The sequence below is a fragment of the Pseudochaenichthys georgianus genome, unplaced genomic scaffold, assembly GCF_902827115.2.
Source record: "Pseudochaenichthys georgianus unplaced genomic scaffold, fPseGeo1.2 scaffold_296_arrow_ctg1, whole genome shotgun sequence".
Taxonomy (NCBI): domain Eukaryota; kingdom Metazoa; phylum Chordata; class Actinopteri; order Perciformes; family Channichthyidae; genus Pseudochaenichthys; species Pseudochaenichthys georgianus.
This window is the reverse complement of record NW_027262957.1, coordinates 66,514-88,402: the sequence shown is the minus strand read 5'-3', so window position 1 is coordinate 88,402 and position 21,889 is coordinate 66,514. Positions and strand designations below refer to the sequence as shown.

Below are 21,889 nucleotides of genomic sequence, written 5' to 3'. Positions count from 1 at the left end.
TGACACACTGACCCACCTCCACACCTTCAGAACCACATTCACTGAACCTCTGTATGCTGGGTTTAGGCTCTGGTCACATGACTCCTCAGTATCTCTGTGTCCTCTGTAGGAGGAGACCACTTCCAGTCCCAGGGTTTAAATGTTGTACATCATGGGTGTCAAACATACGGCCTTGCCAGCCAAATCTGGACGGCGTATGGATGTATATGTATATAGATGTATAGTGCCCATAAACAACATGTTCCACAGTGCATCTAGTTCTGTGACCTGCGCAATGAGGCGTCTTAGTATCAGACATTTACAGCAGCGGCTCTCTGAGTGTGGGGGCAGTCAGTGACAGAGCTGAAGGAAGAAGTTACAGCGGCACAGACATCACACAAGGAGCAAAGGCTGCCGCTTCCTCAACATAATGAGTCCCGCTCTGTCAGAGTCGTGTCGCTACATGGTTTGTGTTTTAAAAAATCTTGAGTAACGGCATTTTTTTTATTTGGATTTTTGATTGATACATTTATTTGGAACCAGTAAAATAAATAATTACAAAGGACATGTTGCAGTGTATAGTCATGAACAGTAAGATAAATGAAAACAAAAAAATTAAATTTACAACAACAACAACAGCATTAGCAACATAAACAGTGCCACATCTAGTGTTCAAAAGGAGTGAGAAGAAGTATACTTTATTTAATCTCACCTCCTTGTCTCTAAATTATTTATTTATAATCTATAATCTGCAATAATTATCATTATTATTCATTATTATTATTATTATTAATCTGCTTCACCTGTTGATTGACATATATACATGTACACATACTGTATGTACATATATATATACATACACATACACATATATACATATATGCACATATACATATACACACCTACATACTCACACATATACACATACACAGTCAAACACCTTCCCCATCCCTGTACCTCGAGAAAATCATTTCTCTGTATTTCCTCTTGAACTGGTTAATGTCTGGACATCGCTTTAGCTCCACATTCACACTGTTCCATAGTCTCACTGTGCCATCTGGGAAAATCCAGGAATTATGGGTATCCCAAAGTCCGGACATCAGTTCAAAATAAACTTATACGCTGATGATATCCTTTTAACATTAGTTGACCCACTACACTCTATACCTAAGATGCTAGAGGTTATTAGAGAATTTTGCTTATTTTCAGGATATAAAATAAATTGGAGTAAAAGTGAAGCCATGCCACTAAACTGTCAGACTCACTCTAATCACTCAGGCTCTGCTCCTTTTGTTTGGAAAGTTGATGGATTGAGATACTTGGGCATAAACATCAGATCACCAATTAACAAGATCTTCAAAATGAATGGTCCAGGCTTACTTAGAACTATTAAAGATGACTTGAGAAGATGGACTTATTTACCCCTATCACTGGGGGAAGGGTGGATGTGTTAAAAACGAATGTACTACCAAGACTGACCTATAATATCTTTAATTCCCCTTCAAATCCCACTGTAGTCTCTCAATTCATATGGAAGGATAAAAAACCACGAATCAACCATAACAAGTTGTCTATGCTGAGGAGAACAGGTGGACTGGGGCTACCCAATTTCTACTTATATTATCTCTCATATAATGCCAGACTCCCTATAGTATGGGGTACAGCCCCAATCACACTGTCCCGAAATTGACTCCCGATGGACACACGAATATGGAATTGTGAATTTCGCACGAAGATGGCCCCGAACTTGGTCGTCGGCCAAGCAACAGCCGAAGCAACAGCCGAAGCAAGTACGATGCCTATAGAAGGCCACACGATAGCACCCGAACCTCGCACGAAAGCGACACGTGACCTCCCGATGGTATAAAAGCTTCGGCCGTGAGGGAAATCAAATTCTTGATCGGAGATTATTGGGAGCAGAACACAAGGTAAATTCTACTTTACTTCTACGTTAACATGCCACCCAAGGCAGGGAGAGGCAGACGGAAGAAGCTGGCTGTTAAATATACTCAGAAGAGGAAACCGAGGTCCACGAACACAGCACTGAGTCTGCAACCAGAGAGAGAAAGGGGAGGAAATGCAAGAAAGTCGGGCCAACTAAAACTCCAGAGCGGCCCCCAGAGGGTTCCAGCTCTCCTCAGCAGTCCGAAGAGTCTCGGCAGCATTCACCTTCTCCTCGTCGTAACAGACATCCCGAATCCTCGGAGGATGAAGGTACATATTTCTAACTTATTTTTGGTATGGATGGAGGCAGGCTTCGAGTTATAAACTGTGCTCTATGGGGAGTCTGCTGCTGCGTGTGAGTGTGTGTTGGTACGCACCCACACACACCCACACACACGCAGCAGCAGCCCTCTCTCTACTTGCTACAAACTTAAATATGAAAAAGTGCAACTACACACGCACACATCATCGGCATAGATTGCATAATAATGTATTGCGCACCTTGGAGGTGCAGTGCAGGCATATTGTCATTCAAGAGATGCGTAGTTCTTTTGGAAAGCATGTTTTTCTTTTAGCCTATTTACCTCGTTAACGTAAAAAATACTCAGGACATTGACACATGCATTATTTGTGATTAAAATAATGGTTGTCGGTAATGTATTAGCGACCCCCACAGATGTATAGTTTCACTGTGTCCGTGGGAGCTCAGACCCCTCCTTATGTGAGCTCAGCTCCCATTGGCTCCTACATAACTCGAACCCTGGATGGGGGGCAAGAGGGGTAATTGATTTTGTTATATATTCTCATACATTGTTGTCCTGCATGTACTTAATTTGTTTTTCATTTGGTATCTTTTCAGATGAGTCAGCCTCCCCCGCCCTCCCTGCAGGCAAGTCCAAGCCTGAAGTGGGCAAGGGCGACAAAGGGAATGGCAAGGCCCAGAAGGAGAACCCACCCCCTGGTGTATCATACAGCTTCACAGAGGCGCAGGAGGAGGCAATCGCTTGCTGGGTGAAGAGTAAGAAGCTACTGTATGACATGAAGGACAAACGGTACAAAGAGAAGGCATTAAAGAGGCACCTATGGGAGGGAAAGGCTGCGGAGTACAGGTTGGATTGTAAGTAGAAAAAATGTACATTTCAATTACTTTCAAATATTTGAAATCTATTTCAGATACTTGACATAGATTGCTGCCAATGAACATTTCAATGATTGGACTAATTATTTGTTTTGATTTCTGTCATTGCAGATCATTCAATTCTGAAATGGTATCAAACACAGAGGACTCGATTCTCAAAGCTGCGGGAGGGCTAACCCAAGAAGAAATCCCAGAAGAGGTCTGGTGATGGTCTGTCGAACAGTGACGAGGAAGACCCCATCCTTGCTGAGGAGGCCAGTGAGAATGACAGTGACCGTAACAAGTTCATCCGCCGGGTCTTTGGGTTTCTGAAGCCACACATCAGACGTCACAACAAGGAAACACCAGCTAGTGTGAGTATATCATTGAAATTAAATTAAAACGGAACTTTGTCGAAAATGTTCAATTTCCCACATTTTTGTTTCCAAATATAACTTTCAAATGTACTTATGTTTGTTTTCTATTTTTTTCTTTGCAGTTCAAGGACAAGTTGGCCCTGGCTGAGACGGGTGAGCTGGCTGGGAGTGACGTCAGTTTTGCAGACAAATCCAGGGAGCCCAACCAGAAGTACACTGGCTACCCTACACCGAGACCTCCTTCCAGGACAGGAACAGCTGCCGAGGACCAACCCGAGTCTCCTATGGAGATGAGAGTTACCGGAGCATCATCCTGTGATCTCCAAGATAGGCTGGTTTAGTTCATCACTCGAGAGCAGCCAGTCAACAGGGCCACTCCTTTCTGCAAGTACCTGGAAACTGAACTGGATCGTCTGCATGATGCCTGCCTGGAACCTGTGTATGAGGACATCACCACAGTTCTTAACCAGTAAGTATATACAATTGCATACATTTAAAATTCATTTATTTGATGTCACACATTTTATTGCATGCTACATTTGAGCTTGTATTACTCCTATGCTGTTTGTCTTTCCAGTTACCGGAAGATGTCCAGACAGTTCAGGATGAGGGAAGCGGCTGGTGACCAGATTAGTCCCTTCGTAGATGTCCCGTCGGCATTACAGTCGCAGCAGCAGAGGCCAGTTGCTGTGAACCCAGTCTGCACATCTGCCCTCCCCAGCAGTACCTACTTCTCCGCCAGCAGAGCGGCCTCCTCACCGTCAGCAAAGTTTCAGCCAGGTCCCAGCCAGTGGCCTAAGAACCCACCTCCATCATCAGTGTGGAGATCCCAGGAGTGTGGCTACGTAGAGCAGGTGAATCAGCAGCACACCTTGGAGCAACAGCAGCAGTACCGTACCCTCCAGCCAGCCAGCACTACTAGTCAGGGCTACGTTCCTTCTCCTCGCCAGGCTGCATTCTTCCATCTTCCTTCTCAGCCTCCTCAGCAGCAAATCAGTGGTCCTTGGCAGCTAACACCCCAGCAGCCAGTCCAGGGTCCTCCGCCACCTCCTCTTCCAGCTCAGCAGTCCCAGAATAATGTGACCCAGCACAGCCTCAATATCTCAGCTGTACTGCCACATGACGGAAAAAAAAAAAAAACACACAAACTTGATTGTATGTAATAAAAATTGTCAGTGATATTTTCAGACTTTGTCCTTTTTTTATCCTTACTTTACAAGTTATTTTCATTTATATGTTAAAGTACTATGGGACTTTACATTTAGAAAACTTGAGATTTTTAAACCATCTAAATGTTGGGACTTTATTTGATTAATAAGTGGAAAAAAGGAAAGAAGAAGTATTTTCAATCAAATTTCAAAAACAAATTGTAGTACTCACATTTTGCTTTAAGTTACAATGCAATATGTGAAAAAAAATGTGTTCATTTGTTAGTGTCTCTGTATTCATTTTACTGTCACTGCTTTGTGGGAATAATGACAGGATCATCTTGTCCTGCCATGGCACCGAACCAGCCTTTGAGGTAAAGTAGTGGCCCAGGTATCTTCTCATGTGCCTCCCCTCCTGGGTTCCAGTGTTCCTTGCCCTCTCATGGTAAACATCCAGAAGTACTTTGTCATTTCTCCATGCCCCTGGGATGACATTCAGGTTCTGCTCCTCCAGGTCCATCATGGTGCTGTGGGTGGCTGGATATCTCAGTCTGATTAGATTGTGAAGGATCACACACGTTGTGATGATTGTTCTGCATGTCCCTGGCCTCTGGTTCATGGTCCTCAGCAAAACTCGGAACTTGTGTGCCAGAATACCAAAGGCATTTTCCACTACACGCCTGGCTCTGGAGGGTCTAGTTGAATATTCTGTCATGGTGCTCCATGTTTCTGATTAGAAACGTGTTCATCAGGCTCTTGTTGATCCCAAAAGCATTGTCCCCTACTATGTAGTATGGGACAGGAACGTCATCACCAGGTAGAGACTTCTCTTCAGGGAGATTGAATATGTTGTTCGGACTCTCCAGGCCTTCCTTCAGTTCTGACCCATTGTAGATACTGGCATCGTTGCTGGAACCGTCAGAGCCGACATCAATCCAGAGAAACGTGTATTCTGCGTTGACCAGGGCCATGAGGACAATGGAGAAGAAGCCCTTGTAGTTTCTGTACTCAGAGCCAGTATTCCAAGGACAGGTGACCGCCACATGCTTGCCATCCAGAGCACCACAGCAGTGTGGAAATTGCCATCTCTTCTCAAACTGCTCAGCAATGGCGGTCCACTCTTCAGTTGTAGTAGGACACTGGATCACCTCAGCAGCAAACTCAGCTTTGATGGCATTGCAGACTTCATTAATGATTAGGGAGATGGTGTTTGGAGCAACTCTGAAGTTGTAGGACAGGCTTAGATAGTTGTCACCGCAGGCCAGGTGTCGTAGAGTGATGGACAGCTTGAGACCAGGAGGGAGACTTTCTGTACCATGTGTCCTTCTTCTCTATTCTGCCTTCTGCCCTTCGCAGGACCTCATCATAGAGGCCTCTGGGAAGTCTTGTGTACTTGAAGAAGGCCTTCTCATCTTCTGTCTTCAGCTCATTTAGTAGAGTGCTATAGTGGCCATAGCGTTCTCTTCTTTTCTCAGACAGCCATCTCCTGACCCACATAGACCTCGGTTTCCTCCTTCGCCTCGGTTTGCCCCTGCCCTGGAAAATAAAAAGCAAAACAAGATGAGTACATTGTCGAATGCTAGAAAAGCAAATGTGACCCGCTCTGTCAAAATCTGTCGGAAGTCGCAACGGCTCATTTAAAAATAAACGTAGCCTAGGCCTATTTGTGTAAAAAAATAATTTTTTGGGTTTTTTGTTTGATTTTAAATAACACTTTTTGGACAAAAGAAAAGGAGCTTCGCTGCCCACTAGTATGACAAGTAAGTACACATTCTTGGAGTATAGCATTAGCAAGGACAGTGTGTTTTGTAAAATGTGCCGGCGTTTTAGTGAGAGAGGCGGGGCCGGCGGAGAAGATACATTCAGTCGCCATGGTTACAGGGACTGGAAACATATCGACTATGCTTTCAGTAAACATGAATGCAGCGCAGCTCATGCAATAGGCCTATATATGGAGAGAAATACAAACTACAGACAGTGCGAGAAGTCTTGTCCATGGAACCATCCTCCATCAGCTACTCAACCCAGAGGGCCGACAGGGAGAGATCATTGAGAAAAATCGGGAACACGTAAAGTTTTACCGGACATAATTCTTCTCACGTTTGCAAAGCAAGAGATTCCTCATGTCATATTGAGACTAAATATCTAGACAAATGATTAAGAAACGTAGAGCTAAAATGTCGTGCCATTTGCAACCAGAGCGCACCCTGACGCTGCAGGCATTCTCCAGCCCAAACCAGCAAAGCTTATGAGTGTGAAGCAACAGCAGGCTATCTGCTGCCCAGCTGCTTTAGTATGAAACGTACCTTCAGCTCATGAAAGCTCTGCAGTATCATAAGGAAGTAGCCTAATGATAAATCTGTAGCCTCTGAAAAGTCCCGCGTCAGAGAACCAGTGCCATTTACTCACGGCCGCTCACTTCGCTAGATCCGCTAAAAAGGACAGCACGCTGCAGTCTAACCACACATCAGGTGCTCACTCATTATTCCGTATTTCTGCCGTTTTATGCTATTTGTTTCTAAATTTATCAATGTATTGTGAACCAAAACAAAATAACATGCAATAGTTTAACATTTAATTTCACTCATTGCGGCCTGCCACTTAATCATTTAAACAATATTTAAGCTTCTTATAAGTGAAAATGTTTAAAAGAGAAGGGTTTAGAAAAAGTGTCTTTACTATAGGAAATATGCATTCCACAGTTGCCTACAATGATATGCAGGTATTTCTTTTTATATTATTTTTGTTAACGAGAAATAGGCTATTAGAACAGGCCCAGCCAAAATTACATCTCTGTTCTTGGTCCCCTCCTCTTCTCCCTGTACACAAACTCGCTCGGATCAGTCATTAGCCCGCATGGTTTTTCATACCACTGCTACGCTGACGACACCCAATTCATCCTGTCCTTCCCCCGCTCAGAGACCCAGGTCGTCGCACGCATCTCTGCTTGTCTAGCTGACATCTCTCAGTGGATGTCCGCTCATCACCTCAAGCTCAACCTTGACAAGACCGAACTGCTTTTCCTTCCGGGAAAAGATTGTCCCACTCTTGACCTGACTATCAACATCGGCCCCTCTGTTGTTTCCCCGACTCAGACTGCAAGGACTCTGGGTGTGATCCTAGATAACAACCTGTCCTTCACTGCAAACATCGCTGCTCCAACCCGCTGCTGCAGATACACGCTTTACAACATCAGGAGGATGCGTCCCCAGCTGACCCAGAAAGCCACGCATGTTCTGGTCCAGGCTCTCGTCACCTCACGCCTAGACTACTGCAACTCCCTCCTGGCTGGTCTACCTGCACGTCAATGGGACGGGTGGCGCAGTGGTCTGTGCATCCGATCATCAGATCAAGGGAGAGTGCTGGGGAACTCCAGTTCGAAACCCGCTCCTGCCGCCACTGCGTCAGGCCGTTGTGTCCTTGGGCAAGACAAGACACTTCACCTGGATTTGCTCCTGTGGGTATTGTCCACAGTACATGTATAATACCAATGTATACTTGTAAAAGCGCCTCGATTACCTCGAGGCGTGAAGATGGACGGTGTGGCGCAGTGTGCTGTGCAATGATCCTCAGATCAAGGGGTGAAACCTGCTGCTGCTGTGTCTGTAGAGCCGGTGTGTCCTTGCGCAAGAACTTACTAACTTTCTCCTGTGGGTATTGTCCACAGTTTCTGACCATTGCATGTATGTGTGTATATGTAAAGCGCTTTGAGTCATTGAAAAATCACTATAACAAATGTAAGGAATTATTATTATTATAATGTGCCACCCGACCTCTGCAGCTCATCCAGGATGCAGTGGCTCGTCTGGTCTTCAACCTTCCTAAATATTCCCACACCACTCCGCTCCTCCGCTCCCTTCACTGGCTTCCGGTAACTGCTAGAATCCACTTCAAGACACTGGTACTTGCGTACCATGCTGCGAATGGATCTGGCCCTTCCTACATCCAGGATATGGTTAAACTGTACACCCCAGCGCGTGCACTCTGCTCTGCATCAGCCAAACGACTCGCTGCACCCGCACTGCGAGGGGGACCCAAGTTCCCATCAGCAGAAACACGTGGGTTTGCTATCCTGGCTCCAAAATGGTGGAATGAGCTCCCCATTGACATCAGGACAGCAGAAAGCTTACACACCTTCCGGCGCAGACTGAAAACTCATTTCTTTCGACTCCACTTCGAGCGATAGAATTACTAACAAATAACTGCTAACAGAGCACTTATATACTATTAAAGGACTGGCTTGTCTACAGCCAGTTGAGTAGCACTTGAAATGCTTGGCTCTATGAAACCTGATGTACTTTATGATTCTGTTTTCTTCAAGGTTGTGTCTTCCTGGTCGAATGCACTTATTGTAAGTCGCTTTGGATAAAAGCGTCAGCTAAATGCAATGTAATGTAATGTAATATTGGCCCACCCAAAATTCGCGATATTCGTGAATCGCTGAATTAGGGGGTAGGGCTGCTCTTTGACGTCTATGATAATGTAACATTCACATATTACAGCATATGATATACCATAGTAAAAAGGAATAAGATACCTTTCCAACCGTGTATTATACATGTCCTTGTGATGAATAATAACGTCACATGACACTGGAATGTATGTCTTGCAAGGACGATCTACGGACATTTGTATAATAGTTTCCTAAAAATAAGGGGAAATATCGATTATTATATGTGCGGTATCACTGGAGGTCTGCTAATATGGTGTATTGATGTGTATTATAATAACTTAATGCCTCATTATTAAAATTATGCGTTACAATGGTCGTTTCTGTATTTTATTTCAATTTTGCCGAGTCAGCATATTTGTATTATCGCTTGTAAATCACGTGTAAGGCATTCAGGGCAACTCTGCAAAGTTTTCTGCTCATACAAACAATTTACCAATTAGTTTTGCTTAATCTGGTATTAATATATATGAGGGTTATTGTTTTTGTTCTCACAAAAAGGGGAGAGGGAATCTCTGCCTATCTGTTCTCTCCCTTCGCCTCTCACGGAGGCGATTATCTAAGCGAATGGCCAAAGAAATTAACTCCTCAAGGGACGAAGTCTCATCTCGAGCAGCTAGCTCGTCCTTTAACTCCTCGTTTAATCCACGGGAAAAAACTATCTGTAGAGCCGTCTCATCCCACCCGCTCTCTGCTGCGAGAATGCGGAAATCAATTGAGTAAGTGGAGACTGACTCAGAACCCTGGCGTAAAGAAAGGAGCCGATTACCGGCCTCCTTACCCTGAAGCGGGTGGTCAAAAACTCGATACATCTCGGTCTCAAACACAGGAAAGGAGTTATAGATAGCTGGGTTACTCTTGGCTATGGCTACCACCCATGCAGCTGCTTTACCCGATAACAAACTCATAACGAAAGCTACTCTAGTTCTGTCAGAGGAGTAAGTTAAAGTCTGCTGATCAAAAACTAGAGAGCACTGGTGAAGAAACTGACTGCATGTCCCTGAATCACCTGAATACCTCACAGGGGTGGGGATGAATGGTTCACAGGATTGGCCGGGATGAATGACTGGAATCTCAGGAGCTGGAGGCGGTGGCGCAGGAGCTGGAGCCGTCAGAGTGTTGAGCTGGGTGAAAGACTGGTCCAAGCGGCCGCTGAGTTGAGTGAAACCGGTATTAAGGTTGTGGAGGGATTCCATGATACTTTGTAGGGCTTGTTCGTGCTGCCCCACACGAGCTCCCTGTGTCGAAATAGCTTGCTTCAATCTCTCAGTCTCTGCGGGGTCCATGCTTTGGCCAGATAATTCTGTTACGGCCTATAGAATTTTGGACCCCAAAGCAAAAGACTGGAGAGAGTTGGTCAATAAACAAAAAGCTTTATTCAAGCAGAGAACAAAAAATATGGCCGTGGAGTCAGGAAGTTGGCTGGCAAAAATCCAAACAATAAATCCCAACAACGAGGAGAGCAGCGAGACACACCGGAGGGTCGAAACACAGAGGAATTATCTGGCAGGGAAGTGGCATGAGGACCGGGCTTTTATATCTACAGGTAAAGAGGTGAGTGGAAACAGGTGTGCCTCGTCTGCTACTGGGAGGAGCCAGCCAACTCCCTGTCACACACCAGCCCTGCAGAGGAAAACAGAGAAGAGAGGGGTGAGACAGGATATAGCACACAGAAGCACACAACAAAAATACAACTAAACAGAATCATAACAAGCAGCCTACTTGGGACTTATATGGGAACCGGCTTACAGAGTAATACACAGGGAGTGGGATAACCCGCCGTAAGACCCCCGTTGTCTCGCCCCCCCCCGACGTTTGTAAAATAGCGGGACCCGCAGGGGGTCTCGGGGGTGTGCCCGGGGTTCTGGAAAATACCAAGCCCCACCCCCCAGCCACCCCCCCCCACGTAGGGTCCAATTAACGATATACTACCCATTGGGACCCTGTACCCTCTCCGATCACCAGGGGGAGCCCTCGACGGTGTCCACAGGTCAATATGGCATCCCACTCCCCATGTAGGGGTGTCCACAGATCAACATGGCATCCCACTGCCCGTGTCATGGGGGGGGCAAGAGGTGTCCATACATCAATATGCCATCCCACTTCCCATGTAGGGGTGTCCACAAGTCAATATGGCATCCCACTCCCCATAAAGGGGTGTCCACAGATCAATATGGCATCCCACTTCACATGTAGGGGTGTCCACAAGTCAATATGGCATCCCACTCCCCATGTAGGGGTGTCCACAAGTCAATATGGCATTCCACTCCCCATGTAGGGAGTCATGGGGGGGGGGGGGCAAGGCGGTGTTCACAGATCAATATGGCATTCCCACCTCCCCCATTTTGGGGTTTCCACAGATCAATATGGCATCCCACTCCCCGTGTAGGGAGTCATGGGGGGGGCAAGGGGTGTCCATACATCAATATGGCATCCCACTTCCCGTGTAGGGGTGTCCACAGGTCAATATGGCATCCCACTCCCCATGTAGGGGTGTCCACAGATCAATATAGCATCCCACTTCCCGTGTAGGGAGTCATGGGGGGGGGGGCAAGGGGGTGTCCACAGATCAATATGGCATCCCACTTCCCATGTAGGCAATTCATATTATTAATAATTCCAAAATAATAATAATAATAATTTTTTTATTATTATTTATTTATTATTTTATTATTATTATTATTATTATTATTTATTATTATTATTATATTATTGACTTGGGTCACATATAATAATGAATTCAAGGAACTCAAGATTTGATGCCAAGGGCGGGATTCGTACCCCACTCTCTCACCAAGGAGCGAGTCTCATTCCATTGCCCCAGCTTATTGAACAAAAGTATCATATATAGACTCCACTATAAAGTAAAAAGAAATTTCTCTATCGTTTTGGCGATCAAAATTGACAAAAAAACACATCAAATCACATCTACAAATCAATACGAAGCTAATGAAACCACTTTCAGACTCCTGAACGCGTGTTTACAAGTTTTAAAACGTAGCAATGGCTTTTCACATCACACCATTGTGTGATATATGATTAATATGATTAATATGATGAAATTAATGTGTATAATGTTTTTAAATGTTCCCAATGATTGTTCTTATAATGTTTCTTAAATGTTTTTGTATAAATGTATTTGTTCTGCTAAATAATATGGAGAGTCTGACAGGAGTTTCGAAGCCGTGTCACCCGTGTAGCGACATGGATCGCCTCAAGCTTATAGCTGTGTTGTCTATTATAAACATTCTGAACGGCACATTTCTCTGTGTTTTCCACCATCAAAATGTACAAACGACACATCAAATCACATCTACAGATGAAGACGAAGCGAATGGAATTACTCGCAGACTCCTAGTGTGTGGAAATCGAGACGTGAGATCTCTCACATTTCTGGGCTAACCAGAAATGTAAATAGTGCTCAAACAGAAAAACTCGACATGCTAGGAGTCTATGGAGTACTTCAATTTGCTTCGTCTTGATCTGTAGATGTCATTTGAGGCATCGTTTGTCCATTTTGATGGTGGAAAACAAAGGGAAATGTATTTTGCTCATTGAAATTGTTAAAGTGAAGCTGAAAGTGACGTCACTGTTGAGAAATGGAGAGAGCAGGGGAGAGAGATCTCACGTCTCGATTTATACACACTATGAGTCTGGCAGTACGTCCATTCGCTTCGTTTTCATCTGTAGATGTGAATTGATGTGTCGTTTGTACATTTTACTGGTGGAAAACAAAGCTAAATGTCTCGTTACTCTAACGAATCTATAAAGCACGCTTATTCTCCATAAGCTCTCAGCGCCACTTGTGGGGCATTGAGCATTGGGCATTGGTCCGGTAGGTCCTGGGTTCGAAACCCACCGGAAACTGGTAGTCAAAATAGAAATATTATAATATATTAGAATTTATTATATTATAATATATTATACTATATATATTGTGGTGCACTTTTTTTTTTATTCAAATATTGCTATATCTGCAATCAAAGTCAGTCCCTCCCAGTACTGGGTACTAGTTAATTCCACTATCCCCACTATATTTAAAAAATAAGTCATATATAAAAAAATAATTTAATAAAGTCTGAGTTAACTTTTTTTGAGATCCATAGAAAAGGGGTGAAAATGGAAATAAAGTATCCGAAAATAGTGTCCCGTAAGGCGGGTAGATTCCCTGACAACTCCCCTTACATTCCTCCAGAGTCGGAAAAAGTATGTTAACTTTTGGAAGAACCAGAGGAAGGGGTGAAAATGGATTAAATGTATCCGAAAATAGTGCCTCATATGCGGGTAGAGTCCCCTGACAACTCCCCTTACATTCCTCCAGAGTCCGAAAAAGCATGTTAACTTTTGGAAGAACCAGAGGAAGGGGTGAAAATGGATGAAATGTATCCGAAAATAGTGCCTCATATGCGGGTAGAGTCCCCTGACAACTCCACTTTCCTCCCATTCCTCCAGAGACCAGTTCAAAAACTTAAAGTTTTTGAAGAACCATACTGGGGGGTCTCCAGGCAACACATGTACAGGGGCCAGAGTGCACATGGAGCGGGGAGACATTCCTCCATGAAGTGAGGCAGCCGTTTTTCTTCTGAGTCCTTTCAAAAACCGACTTCCGGTTTCCGATTTCGTGCAGACAGTAGTCTTTTACACCATCAAATGGACAAACGATGCATCGAATGACATCTACAGATCAAGACGAAGCTAACCAAAGTACTCCCAGACTTCTAGCGTGTGAAAAACGTGTGCAAAGTATCCGCAAACGGACCAGTGGCTGTGATGCTAGCTTTGCTGCTAGCGGTTAGCATTTTCAATGGAAAAATACATTGAAATGGCTGCCGTTAGCTTAGCGACTAGCGGTTAGCATAATATTAGTATTTCACACATTCACTGTTCACCCTGACATAAATTATAATGTAACCCATTATCCCTCTCTTAATTCAACACAATTGTTTTATATTTAATAATTCCATAATAACCAAACCTATAATAATTATTTTAAAAGTATCCCTCTCTCAATTCAACTAATTTTAAATAATTTTCACATTTCCATTAAAAGGTCTCAGGCGGGTATCGTATCCGGGTCCCCGACAACAAAGACTAATGCTTATCTCAGTACGACACAGGGCCGCTTAGAGATTACGGGGAAAAAAGTCTGCTATATATGGATATATTTCTCAGTATGTATATCAACGGGACATTTTCATATCTTTTCCGCCATCAAAATGTATAAACGACACATAAAATCACATCTACAGACCAAGACGAAGCGAATGGAAGTACTGCCAGCATGTGAAAAACGTGTGTTTTACATTTAATAGTTACAAAATGAATACACCTATTATACTAACTACCCTAAAATACTATAACACTAACTATACAATAATCAACTTCAAATATGGAGAGTCTGAGAAGACAACTTTCCACATATATATATATATATATCTCTTGACTAAATATAAAAAATGTTGCATGCATGCCATAGCATGGATTCGAACTCGCGACCATCCGCACCAATGAGCAACGCTGATATCACTGCAACTGCACTGCTTAGAATCTGCCAGCCTTGTGGTGGGGGAGGGGAATACAATGAAATGGCTCTTAGTACTGTGTACACGGTCGCAGGGTCCCCACATTTTGCAAGCAGGTTCCACACAAGTGCAACAACACACGCTCAAAGGCTCCGAGCGCCAAGCACATTTTTTGAATTGTTTTCAATTTGCTCATTCTTCTCCAGCAAAACCCTGTCTGACTCTACGAGTAAATCAGGATTTTGTGAGAAAGTTTGACATTTTATTGAAAAAAAGTTCTGGGTGTTCTAGGGTTCCCATACTTCAGATCCCTGATCTGGGCCCTATTTAGACCCTTTTTGGGCCCTGTGAAAAAATTATCTATTTATATCTCTTTTAGGATTTCCCGTTTTTTTAATTAAAAATATCTTATAGGAGCGAACGGTAGCAGCTGGATCCCTGAAATTATACACCAGTGTACTACATATAGCGGGGAACATTTGCTGTGAATATCAATTGCGTCACTCAAATGCTTGATTTTTTTTAAACACTCACGGAGCACTGCGGCTTCTCAAAAGGCCTTAACGGAAGGTTTTGGTACATTTTAAGCTGTAACCTTTAACATTTAAAGGCCATTAGGTAGCCATTTCTGCAATCCAGTATAATCGGTATCCCTGAAACTCATCCAGTGAGAAACGTTCCGCTGTGCAAAAATAAGAGCGATTAAAGTGCGATTAAAATGCGTTAATTTTTTTAACGCGTTAATTTTTGTGTAATTAATTAATCTTAATTAACGAGTTAAAGTCCCGGCCCTAAATTAAAACATTCTCCCCAGTAATATTAATTTAAAAAGTAAAGGGAGTGTTAAAATTAACTAATAATAATAAAATAAAGGAAGGCACACCGGGTTAGTAAAATCATATACAATGAACTGGATGTCACTGAAAAACAAAAACCACTAAAATCGAGGTCGGGTAAGTTTAAAAGATTCCAAAGGGTAGGTGTTTTTTGGCTCTGTTTATTTAAAAGAGTGGCAGGTAGGTGAAGAGTTCCTCTCTGCGGGTGGTTTTCTAGCCTCCAGGTAATAAAATAATTTAAAAGAAATATAAAGAAACAAATAAAAGCGTCCGTCCTCATGTGGCTTTGATCATTATCAGATAAAAACATACACATATATACATTTGTATGTTCAATGTGGGACCCTGACCAAGCATCGATGCTGCACGCCACAGGACCCTGACCAAGCGTCGCTCCTGGACGCCACGGGGACCCTGATCAAACGTCGCTCCTGGACGCCACGGGACCCTGACCAAGCGTCGATGCTGGACGCCACGGGACCCTGACCAAGCATCGATGCTGGACGCCACGGGACCCTGACCAAGCGTCGCTCCTGGACGCCTCGGGACCCTGACCAAGCGTCGCTCCTGGACGCCACGGGACCCTGACCAAGCATCGATGCTGGACGCCACGGGACCCTGACCAAGCGTCGCTCCTGGACGCCTCGGGACCCTGACCAAGCGTCGCTCCTGGACGCCTCGGGACCCTGACCAAGCGTCGCTCCTGGACGCCTCTGGACCCTGACCAAGCATCGCTCCTGGACGCCACGGGACCCTGACCAAGCGTCGCTGCTGGACGCCACGGGACCCTGACCAAGCATCGATGCTGCACGCCACAGGACCCTGACCAAGCGTCGCTCCTGGACGCCACGGGGACCCTGATCAAACGTCGCTCCTGGACGCCACGGGACCCTGACCAAGCGTCGATGCTGGATGCCACGGGACCCTGACCAAGCGTTGATGCTGGATGCCACGGGACCCTGACCAAGCATCGATGCTGCACGCCACGGGGACCCTGACCAAGCATCGCTACTGGACGTTCAGGGAGTGAGAGTGTGTTGGTTAATCGCACGTTAAAATTCTTAGTGGCGTTAAAATGTACTTTGTTATCTTTCCCGTGTGGAAGAGCACGAGAGCCACAATGTCTCAGATTAAAGTCAGAACCACATGTCCTCTGTCCAGCTGGTCTCAGTCGGCCTCGTCCTCCTGGCTCTGCTGTTGGACAGCGGCATGTCTCTCGTCCTCCACCTCCCAATAGACTGCAGCGACATCTCCAACAACGACAACACCCGACCGAGTGGAGTTTACACCATCTACCCCATCGGATCCATCTCTGCCGTCCAGGTACATCCTCCGAGAGACTTCATACAACGCTATAGCTCACTGATCAAATGGATAGGATGTGCTAATGAGCGTGTGTGTGTATGTGTGTGTGTGTGTGTGTGTGTGTGTGTGTGTGTGTGTGTGTGTGTGTGTGTGTGTGTGTGTGTGTGTGTGTGTGTGTGTGTGTGTGTGTGTGTGTGTGTGTGTGTGTGTGTGTGTGTGTGTGTGTGTGTGTGTGTGTGTGTGTGTGTGTGTGTGTGTGTGTGTGTGTGTGTGTGTAGGTGACCTGTGACATGGACTCACTGGACGGACGGTGGACGGTGAGTACCTGAACTCAAAAGCTAGATCTGCCCCCCAGTTATCTGTGAACTGAACCTGGTCTGTCGTCTGTAGTCCCCACATGCTTCAAACACTCCACCATCGTTCCTGTCCCCAAAAAGACAAAGATCACCAGCCTCAACGACTACCGCCCAGTAGCACTCACTCCATCACCATGAAGTGCTTTGAGCGGTTAGTCAAAACCTTCATCACCTCCTCCCTCCCTGACTCTCTGGACCCCCTGCAGTTTGCCTACAGAGCAAACAGGTCCACAGACGACGCCTTAGCCCTCACCGTCCACACTGCCCCCTCACACCGGGACCAGAGGAACACTTATTGAGTACTTTTCCCCGTACTTTTCCCGTTTAGTTCCGTTAGTACCCCTTATGTCGCGTTCACACCAAAAAGGCTGAGGAGGTTCAACAAGGACTCCAGGATACTCTGCAGGTGCTCCATAGAGAGGATCCTGACCTTCTACAGGTGCTCCATAGAGAGGATCCTGACCTTCTACAGGTGCTCCATAGAGAGGATCCTGACCTTCTACAGGTGCTCCATCGAGAGCATCCTGACCTTCTACAGGTGCTCCATAGAGAGGACCCTGACCTTCTACAGGTGCTCCATAGAGAGCATCCTGACCTTCTACAGGTGCTCCATAGAGAGGATCCTGACCTTCTACAGGTGCTCCATAGAGAGCATCCTGACCTTCTACAGGTGCTCCATAGAGAGGACCCTGACCTTCTACAGGTGCTCCATAGAGAGGATCCTGACCTTCTACAGGTGCTCCATAGAGAGGATCCTGACCTTCTACAGGTGCTCCATAGAGAGGATCCTGACCTTCTACAGGTGCTCCATAGAGAGGATCCTGACCTTCTTCAGGTGCTCCATAGAGAGGATCCTGACCTTCTTCAGGTGCTCCATAGAGAGGATCCTGACCTTCTGCAGGTGCTCCATAGAGAGGATCCTGACCTTCTACAGGTGCTCCATAGAGAGCATCCTGACCTTCTACAGGTGCTCCATAGAGAGCATCCTGACCTTCTACAGGTGCACCATAGAGAGCACCCTGACCTTCTACAGGTGCACCATAGAGAGCACCCTGACCTTCTACAGGTGCACCATAGAGAGCACCCTGACCTTCTACAGGTGCACCATAGAGAGCACCCTGACCTTCTACAGGTGCACCATAGAGAGCACCCTGACCTTCTACAGGTGCACCATAGAGAGCACCCTGACCTTCTACAGGTGCACCATAGAGAGCACCCTGACCTTCTACAGGTGCTCCATAGAGAGGATCCTGACTGGCTGCATCACGGCCTGGTACGGCAGCTGCTCTGCCCTCAACCGTAAGGCTTTACAGAGGGTGGTGAAAACTGCACAGAACATCACCAGGACCCTAACCCAGGACGGAGCTGCCCTCCATGGAGGACCTCTACTCCCAGCGGCTCAGGAAGAAAGTCTCTTATCAAAGACCCCCATCCCCCCAGCCACACACTGTTCAGTCTGCTGCCGTCTGGCGGGCGGTACCGCAGCATCCGGACAAGAACCACCAGACACAGAGACAGTTTCATCCCGCAGGCGATAAGACACCCGAACATTGAAACAACATCCATAACATTCATCTGCTGCTTATAAATGATGTATCTATTATCTAATATATCATTCCAGTAGCTTGCAATAGACTCTTATTTCACTATTTCACTTTTTTTAAACTATTTTTATTTTTGTATTTACTTTTTAATATTTACTTGCACTATATTTTCCTGTTTATCTGTATTATTGTGTTGCTCTGTTGGAGAAGCCTGTGACCTAAGAATCTCATCGACATACCTACTCTGTAGCTACGTTCGTATGACAAATAAAGAACCTTGAACCCGGTCAGACAGCAGAGATGAAATACACGTACAGTATCTTTGAGCAGGATAACCAAGTAAAGTATTTAGTCCAATCTTTAAAATCTACAGTTTGATAAATCTATCCAGAGAGGGACACTTGAAGTGTGTTAGCTAGACCATGCTAGTCAGGTTAGCTCCTGGATGCATTCGGTGAATGGCAGTGAGAAACCAGAGGCTCCACCTTAGATCTACTGGTGGCTCCTGTTCCCCGTAGAGGCTGGTTAGACTCTGTTATGCTCTTTTTCCATGGACTGGAAATGTCCATTATATTTGCTGAGAGATTTAGTATTTCCCCCAGGTGTTCCAGAGGAGGCTGGACGGCTCCGTGAACTTCTACCGGCCCTGGGATCAGTACAAGACGGGCTTTGGTAATGCCTTCGGAGAATACTGGCTCGGTGAGAGATGAAGACGAACCGGAGGTCCTGACTTGATCAAACTCTCGGTTTCCTAGCGGTCATGGTGTCTGTTTGTCTGCAGGTCTGGAGACTCTCTCCCACCTGACTCTGAGGAAGAAGTACGAGCTGCTGGTGGGCATGGAGGACTTTGAAGGCGGCAAAGTGTTCGCTCGGTACGCCTCGTTCTCCGTGGACCCCGAGGCCTCCGGGTTCACTTTGCATGTTTCTGGATTCACTGATGGAGGGGCAGGTGAGGAACAGCAGGACGTGCTTGATGTCTTTCTGATGTTCAGGAGACGCTCTCACACGTAGGACTGGCTTCAGACATCAGAGAGAGATAAGGGGGTAACGACAGCAGATCAGGAGCTGTGGCTATATGCCCATGACGTTCTTCTGTATATCACACAGCTGGAGGTATCCCTTCCTATCTCTTTAACAATGAATGATCTGGGCTGTCCTTAGACTAATGACTGATTGACAAAGAGAACATTACCCAAAGGGACCGTGCTGTAGTTCCTTCATAGCCTAATGTTACTGCCTTCAGGGACTAACACAGAGATACTTCATCCCTGTGTTAGTTGCATTATAATATTCTGATTATACACTTGTTGTGTTTCTGCAGGAGACTCCATGAGTTATCATAACGGACAGAAGTTCTCCACCTTCGACAAAGACCAGGACTCTTGGACTTCTAACTGTGCCAGATCCTTCCTGGGGGGGTTCTGGTACAACGATTGTCACTACACAAATCTAAACGGGGTTTATATTTGGGGGGCTGATAGCACTATTTATGGTATCGGAGTGAACTGGTACACTTGGAAGGGTGACGACTACTCCCTGAAATCCATCAGCATGAAGGTCCGTCCTGTGCAGTAGTTCTGCAGGACAGCAACGTGTCCTCAGCTGGTATCGATCACATGTAATCACTCATCACTTTAAGATGGAAGCAGATCCACGCAGTGGGATAATGTCTACGTTTTAAAGTCAAACTGAATCACTATTTGCTTCACGCTGACAATAAATAAAAACAATGAAGCTGATGTGATGTCTTCACTTTGTCTCCTGGGTCCTTCTCTCTGGGTCCTCACACTTTCCTGTTCACGAATCACTGCCCTCTGCTGGCAACAGAGACGAACTACAGCTCCACCTTATTCATGGGAAAAAACATTGTAACCTTCTGAACCTCAAGGGTCTTTCTCTGCAGTCTTCACCTTATTCTTAGCCACAGTCACATGCACTCCGGGGCCAGAGCGGGCGACGTTGAGGCGCATCTTAAACTGCTGGCTAAAAATAAACGTAAATACAGCAGGATTGTTATTCACGTCGGTGGTAATGATGTTCGTTTACGCCAATCAGAATGCACCAAACTTAATGTGGAGTCGGTGTGTAGTTATGCTAAAACAATGTCGGACACCGTAATCTTCTCTGGTCCCCTCCCCAATCTGATCAGTGATGACATGTATAGCCGCATGTCATCCTTTCAGCGCTGGTTGTCTTGGTGGTGCCCAGCAAACAATGTGGGCTTCGTAAATAATTGGACAGCCTTCTGGGGAGAACCTGGTCTGATTAAGAGAGACGGCATTCACCCTACTTTGGAAGGTGCAGATCTCATTTCGGCAAACATTTCAGGGCTTTGTGGACGTAATCCGTGACAAACTGGAGTTGAGACCAGGAGGCAGAGTCGCAGTCTTACACGCTTCTCTGCGCTCTCTCCTAGGCAGTCACCCATAGGAATCCCCAACCCAATAAAATACCCAATATTAATGGTGTGTGTGTCTGCCCAAGGACAATTGAAGGTAAAACCTAATAGAGGTGTCACACATAATAACCCGATTGATTGATTGATTGATTGATTGATTGATTGATTGATTGATTGATTGATTGATTGATTGATTGATTGATTGATTGAAAATGTTATTAACAGATTGCAGAATGGGTTCAATACAGCACAGCTCAATACACACAATTGTTAAGGGGATGCAGACCAGAGAAAGACTTTCCTCTTGTTTACATCAGGGTCCCCCATTTTAATTCATCATAACATATATGACATAAAAGACATACAAATAGACAGTACTGTTACATCTAGACCTTTATGACATACCAGATCTACAAATATAGTACTGTTTGTGAGTATAAAAAGTGTCTAAAAAGAGAGTATATACATTGAGGGGGGGGGGACTGTATATTGTAGGGGGTTGGGTTTGGACATCTACAGGGGCCAGTTTCGAATTGCAGTCTCCCGTAGGCGCTCTCTTAGAGAGGTTTTGAAGGTGGTGATTCACATTCCTTTACAGCTGTGGGGCGTTCCACATTGTTGTGGCATAATTGCGAAACGTGTTTCGTGCCTTGTTTGAGCCAAATCTGGGTTTCACATGATTTGTGGAGCTCCCTCTGGTGTTGTGGTCGTGGTATTCACTGACCTTTGGGAAGTATTGTGACATGTGTATCTTGTAGACCAGGCCCATTGCAAGTTGCTGTACTCTGTCATCTACTCTAAGCCATCCTAGGTTGTCAAAGTGGGCAGGGGTGAGGTGGGTTCTAGATGAAAGGTCAAGCAGTAGTCTGACCAGTTTGTCTTGTGATGTTTGTAATTTAGTTTTTAGCGCCTT

The 21,889-nt window shown here is 45.3% G+C and overlaps 2 protein-coding genes across 2 annotated transcripts; both read left to right on the top strand.

Moving 5' to 3' along the window:
* Positions 1-1,714: 1,714 nt before the first annotated feature.
* Positions 1,715-5,124, top strand: LOC117442093 (uncharacterized). Its single transcript, XM_071202351.1, has 7 exons — positions 1,715-1,769; positions 2,783-2,975; positions 3,285-3,414; positions 3,540-3,713; positions 3,759-3,886; positions 3,995-4,526; positions 5,080-5,124. The coding sequence occupies exons 1-7, from the start codon at positions 1,715-1,717 to the stop codon at positions 5,122-5,124; spliced, it is 1,257 nt and encodes a 418-aa protein (XP_071058452.1).
* A 10,618-nt stretch (positions 5,125-15,742) lies between these two features.
* Positions 15,743-20,317, top strand: LOC117442111 (microfibril-associated glycoprotein 4-like). Its single transcript, XM_034078114.2, has 5 exons — positions 15,743-16,696; positions 16,957-16,995; positions 19,181-19,277; positions 19,360-19,527; positions 19,900-20,317. The coding sequence occupies exons 1-5, from the start codon at positions 16,520-16,522 to the stop codon at positions 20,151-20,153; spliced, it is 735 nt and encodes a 244-aa protein (XP_033934005.1). The 5' UTR covers positions 15,743-16,519; the 3' UTR covers positions 20,154-20,317.
* The last annotated feature ends 1,572 nt before the right edge of the window (positions 20,318-21,889 follow it).